The 6,647-nt window shown below is 41.5% G+C and overlaps 1 protein-coding gene across 1 annotated transcript; it reads right to left on the bottom strand.

The window, feature by feature from the left end:
- Positions 1-3,853: 3,853 nt before the first annotated feature.
- LOC147886331 (uncharacterized) lies at positions 3,854-5,461 on the bottom strand. Its single transcript, XM_087395222.1, has 6 exons — positions 5,398-5,461; positions 5,252-5,305; positions 4,758-5,168; positions 4,552-4,673; positions 4,135-4,312; positions 3,854-3,984 (listed from the first exon to the last, which is right to left on the bottom strand). The coding sequence occupies exons 1-6, from the start codon at positions 5,459-5,461 to the stop codon at positions 3,854-3,856; spliced, it is 960 nt and encodes a 319-aa protein (XP_087251348.1).
- Between the last annotated feature and the right edge of the window lie 1,186 nt (positions 5,462-6,647).

Below are 6,647 nucleotides of genomic sequence, written 5' to 3'. Positions count from 1 at the left end.
TAGAGCTCCTCCCGAGAGCTACGGCCTTGAAGGACCTCTCTTTCCCAAAACACTTGCCGAATCTCAGTGTGGCAAAAGTGATGCCCGAGGCCTACTCCAGAAACTTAGTACAAGAGAGGGAAAACACCTGTGAAGTCTGTTCCCAAAAACTCCTTGTCTGACTAGTTGGGACTAGCTAAATTTAGCTGGGGCTAAATTATCCAAACTGCCAAAACAGGCTAGCTGTACCTCTAAATTAAGCGAACTGTGCCAAAAAAATATGGCCAACCGCCGAATTCGGATTCGAGACCTCCAAGGAACTATGCGCAGAGCTTCTCGTTGAGCTAGCCAAGTGGGTTGGTCTTGGTTATTAAAACTAAAAGACCACCCACTTATATTTATAGCGTGCTTGCTTCCGCGCGGGCATCCCGATCATCTGTACAGCTGAACAGGGTTTTCGAACCCTCGGCCTCCTTCCCCAAACTCGAGACGCCAACCACTGGACCAACACTTGGTTGGTTTAACCAAGCGGTACCTCCGAGCTATACCCTGTGCTAAGCCAAACGCGGGCGCTCTAAAATGGTCATGCAGCCCGCGTGCAGGATTCAAACTCAGAACCTCTGAAGTAACAACTGCAGTGCCTATCTTCGAGCTAACCACGGAGCCAAGTCTTGGTTAGTGTAACCAAGCACGGCTCCTTAGCTATATTGTATCCTCTGTTGACTAGCAAAAGGGGGTCGGCCCCCTCGTCGGCTCGTGCTCTGCACCCCCTGCCTGGACCCAGACCCGTGACCTATGTGACGACGCTCCAAATACCTCACGGCCCGACTAGCCACCGGGGCCACGGCCTTGCTTGTGACTCATTCTTGGCCATATGCTTATATAGAAGACTCGGGTCTTCAGAGCTATGGTGACCTCCCTGCCACCATGCACACATCGAACGACCGATCTTTGGCATCGCCCTTCTTCTCCAGGTCTGTGGGTATCCGCAGGAGTGAGGGTACTGGTAATGGCGTACTGGTTCGACCGTGAGAGCCTCCCACGACTTTTCCATCCAGTTCCGTCGAGGAAGTCCGTCAACTATCTAGAAGTCCGTCGGGCTTGTTCTGATCAACCGGGGCATGGCTATGATCACGGTTCTAGGCAGGTGATCCCGTCAGTGGGGGGGTACTTTGTACCACCGAGCTGGATCAAAGGAGCTGTAGAGTGCTAGCATGGAGCTCCCCAAGCTTTGGCACGACAAAACTGCAGTTCCGTCGCCTTCCATCTGAGAGTGCTCTCAACAGAAGCAAGAACGGAAGAAGGAGAGAGAGAGACAGAGAGCCACACAAGTTTTGGTGGGTGCAGAACCACCCTAATCTTCTTTTTCATTCATTTATATATGTGTTTGAGTATTGTACATAATCAGGGTAAAGGCACAGTAATCTTTAACCCCCACAACCTCCCACTTAAAGGACAATGTGCCTTTAAGGGAGAACAACCAATGAGCATACTATCCAATGCCCATCAATACATGACAATACTCAAACCAGTGACTAGGTAGACTCTTCGTCAGCATATCTACATGGTTATCATCTGTATGAACCTTGACAAGCTCTATGCGCTTGTCCTCAAGTACCTCCTAGATGAAATGGTACCTGACCTCAATGTGTTTGGTCTTTGCATGAAAGACCGGATTCCGTGCTAGCTGGATAGCACTCATGGAATCACTATGCAATGTCGGTACACCTGTATAAATCCCCAAATCTCCCACTAGCTAATCAAGCCATATAGCTTCCTTGCAACCCTCTGTGGCTACAACATACTCAGCCTCTGTGGTAGACAAAGCAATGCACTTCTGTGCACGAGACATCCATGACACTGCACCACCTACAAAGGTGAACACATAACTAGAAGTGGATCTCCTACTATCCACATGCCCTTATCCACATGCCCTGCATAGTCTGAATCTATGTACCCAAGTACACGCATGTCTCCTTTACCAAAGCAGATGCACATCTCCTTGGTACCCTTCATGTACCTCATGATGCACTTAACTGCCTCCCAATGCCTCTATCCTGGATTAGCCATATACCGGCTAACAACTCCCACTGCAAATGCAATGTCTAGTCTAGTAGCTATCATAGCATACATAAGACTCCCAACTGCTGATGTATAAGGAACCTTGGCCATCATGGCCCTCTCCTCATCTGATTTGGGACTATTTGTGTGACTCAGTTTCACATATGGAGGCAATGGAGTACTCACTGCCTTCCCCCCCTCCATATTGAAATGCTGCAATACTTTTGTAACATACTCTTTTTGTGAAAGCCAAAGGAGTTTCCTACTCCGATCACACGTGATGCGCATACCAAGAATATGACCTGCAAATCCCAAATCCTTCATATCAAAGGCCTCATGCAACTTGGCCTTTAATGCATCTAGCTCATAAGTATTCTTGTTAGCCAATAGCATATCATCCACATATAGTGCCAAGATTATCAGGCTATTATCCTTAGCCATTTTAGTGTAGAGGCAGTGATCAATTTCACTCCTTCTAAAACCTTGGGACCGAATGAGGTAGTCGATAGAGCGAGCAAGAAAAAGCGAGCGGGCCCAAAAAAGCGAGCGATCTTTTCCACAATCCCTTATAGAGGTAGCCAACATAGCTTTGTGAAATCCACTATTTGGGAAGAATCTCCAAAATGAAACTTAACCTACTTTCCATTTTTGGGAGAGTAAAGCAAGTTGATAATATATTATAATTATCTTGATAATGTAACTTGCACTTGGTAGCACAGGAGAGACTAAAGCAACTAAGACTTTTCCAACAACTCAATTCTCATATACTTTAGTGAGTCTATTGATGATGACTTGCACAATTTATTGATATTTCATAGTCCCTCATATGGTTGCAAGTTGTATATTCATGCCTATGAGTCTCACTATATATGCATGTCAAAAGCTTTTATTGATTTGCTTTCTCTTCATCAAGATCCTAAGTATTCATTTGCTCATATAAAGTTGCAAACATATCTCACACCTTTTTTAATGTTTTCATTGTATTTAACTATCCAAGCACAACATCTTGTACATTTTGCTTTCTCAAATGGTAATTGTATTTGTCCTTCCTATCCCATTTAAATTGTGCATGTGAAATACATTGTGTCTATGAAATACATGTTTCTTGAAGTTGACATGATTTGGGTGTCAAATGACCTGTGTACAAACCCGAGGTCAAAAAGTGATGTTTTGGACTAATAGTACAAGAAAAGATACAAAATTGATTAGAATTATCTCAATAATGTAGCTTCCAATATGTGTCATTAGTAATCAAAAGAAAGTGGAGTGTCACTTCAAAACGTGGGGTTGCATCACATACACAACAATTCTTCTGCATTCAAAATGGGTTTTATTTTCCTACAATCAAAACATCCACATTGCTTGAAATTATACTTAATAACATTAATACCACTTCACCCATATGTGGGAGAACCCAAGTATCATTTGAAAGCATAGGATTGCATAATACATAGAGAAATATTACCACATTACTGTTAGCTCACCCCAAAGAGCAATATTACCATATTCAAAATGGGACTTCTTCCCACAAGTATCACCAAGCTCTCATCAAAATGGTCTTTTAAATCATATTCTACTCCTCTTGACACTCATCATCAACAAAGTAAATGCGAGCTCGTGGCCTATCTGAATGCCTCTCATCATATCTTCTTTCAGTTGACATGAATCTTGCCATTTCTTCTGCATAGCATGGTAACAAACTACAATCAAACATACATTTGAAACCATAGTAAGTCAAAACGTTAAAGACACAATAACAACAATCCAAAAATATCCAAATGTCATCAAAGAAAGATCTAAGTTCAGTACCATACTAATCATCATATGGATTTGTGATGGGATCCACTCTATCTTCATCCCCATCGCCATCATGCTCTGACCTCACCCGTTTCCCGAAATGGTCTGCTACAAGTGGCTCAACAATGGTAGCCATAATACTGCTATCTGAATCAAAAGAAAAACAAGGTCTACCAGTAGCCTGACAAGCACGCATGAGAGGAGCTGTGCCACAACCCATCTCTAAAACCAATCCTCCTGGAACACATAAGAGAGACAAAAGGCACCCAACAAAGTAGCAACATCGCTCAAGTCCACCTCGAGCCATCTGAGAAGACATAGGCACTATTGTCCTCTCACTGAGAGGCACATAGTGAGTCCATAAATCAGATAGCGGATCAATGGAAAGGTTTTGAAATAGTGGAACACTCTCTTCCAAATAAATTGATGGAGTCTTCTTAGCTCTACGTACTAGAGCCAACATAGATGATTGCATCTGTGAATCATGCATAGAGAACCACATACCAAAGAATGACCTTAGCCAACAAGTATCATAGCATGAAAGACTACATGTGACCACACATATGGAACACAAATGAAATATATGATTTTACCATCAAAACCCAGCATGCATACTACATGTAACATGGCATCTATCAATCCCACATAAAGAAACACATTAAAAAGTTCATGAATGTAGCATTACAACACACCATGCATGGAATTGTAGCATACCTTAAGAGTTATACCATGGTATTTACAGTATCCATGTGGAAGCTTATCATGAATGACTACACGTCTGACAACTTCCAAGCCTTGAACAAATGCAAAGCGCTCCATCCACGAAATACAGTGTCCTACAATCAAATGACACTATCTCATACAAGAAAAATGAGAATAGAGGACATATAACAACAATAGTGCTAGATTTTAAACCTTACCTGCCATAGGACATATAACTGCCAGCCAACCACTATCTGATAATGAAGCTGCTGCAACAGCAAGCCCATAACGCACATGGTCCTCTAATAAGAGGTTCCAAACTGGGATGGGTTCTCTCTCATCAAGTGGAAATCCAGTGGGAAAGTCAACCAATATAAAATCCGCAGCCCACTTAATCTTCTTACCCAACCGCATGTAGTCTCGATCAGGGCTAACTACATTCATGAAAAACTCATGCAAAATAGTATACTTTTCATTTTTCTTGGACTGTGAAAAGTCCATGCCCATGGTTATGTAATCACCCACCATACAAGCATATAATGGAGTGATACCTCGAGTCGATAGACTATCCGGTGACTGTGCCTTATGAAATACATAATGTTGTACTAACTTTGTGATAGATTGTGAACCTACATGGAAAATTTATATCAAACACAACCAAAGGAAATTTTGAAACACCGATAGCAAGAACAAAAATAAACTAGAACCTTACTTGCATGCTCCATTTGATCCTTATCTTGCCTTGGTGGACTAGATGGCTCCTCATCTAAATGGATAGGAAAGAATAACATTAGTATACTATTCCAAACCCTCATCACAAACAACATTAGAAACTCAACATGTATGTATATTTCTTACCTTTCTTTTGAGCTTGTTCTTGTTTTTGTGCTTGTGTTTTTGTTTTTCTAGAGCTTCCGCCCATTTTATCCTTACTTTCTTCAATGTCCTTAGATGAGGCATATTTCTTGTGAAAGTCTCTCTCACGCACCAAGACTTGTCCCTTGGGGAAGTCTATCCACCAAGGACAATTTGCAAGTTCCCATTGAGAGTGATTGTGCATGCCAGGAGGATACATACAAGCAGCATGACCAATTTCCACCCAACTCTTGCACAAATTTGGAATCTCTAAGATCTTTCTCTCTCTTGACAAATGAGCAAGATACCTACAAATCAACAATCACTAATTATTTGGACCTCCTATACAAAGAAAGGTTCACAAAAAAATTGAGACAAATAAAAATGATTGTCAAGTTCAATGTTGTTATAAGCTTCACAAAACAAATAGAAAAGCACCATCATTAAAACTCAAAGGGACCAACCTGTAGACAACCCTGTGAGCGGCCATGTCCAACTCAGAGAGACCATCTGCTTTCTTTCCTCCCTTACTCTCAATCTTTGAATCCTTTGATCGTAGAGCTAAGAACAAATGCTTTCTTCCTTCTAATTTTATGTCCTCCATGTACTGTTGCATTGTGTAATCTTTTGGTGTCTCTAAAGGAACGCCCATCGTTGTTACAACCCTCAAGTCATCAAGAACTTTCAAAGCCTGGGTCTCTACTTTCTCAAGAAATATCTCTCTATTAATCCATCTACACAAGTGAAAAACAAAGTATTCACAAAATTAAGACTTATGGCACTTCTATAATACATACAAACACTGCAAAATAAGTTTATTTAATATGAAAGGAACAACTCACCCTCTATACTCCACATCCCCCACAGGCATGAAATACATATCCCTCATTGGTTTGGTAGCCTCCAACAAGGAAAGAAAAATGATTTTTTTCTCCAATCTCAAATCAGACTTTGCTATGAGTTGCAGCTTCTCCAAAGTTACACAAGAGTCCAGACCATCAAATCGCAAGGCAAATAACTTTTCCAACCAGGCCTCACCCAAGCCTGGATCTATGCAATTCAAAACCTATCCAAGCATTGCATGTTAGATGCATAAAATGATTAAAAAATGTAACAACAAGAAGAATTAAACTCTCACCTTTCCCATCCTGTCAGCAATTCTCTTTTGAATCAGGACACGTTGCTTTCCTTCAACTTCTGTTCTTTGGTCTATAGGAATCTTTGTGGATATCTTATCAATTGCTTTTTTAAGC

This window comes from Dipteris shenzhenensis, chromosome 24 (assembly GCF_047967505.1).
Source record: "Dipteris shenzhenensis isolate YYH24624 ecotype China chromosome 24, Dip_SZ_1.0, whole genome shotgun sequence".
Taxonomy (NCBI): Eukaryota; Viridiplantae; Streptophyta; class Polypodiopsida; order Gleicheniales; family Dipteridaceae; genus Dipteris; species Dipteris shenzhenensis.
Note: the sequence above shows the minus strand (reverse complement) of the source record. Positions and strands in the feature narration are given on the sequence as shown.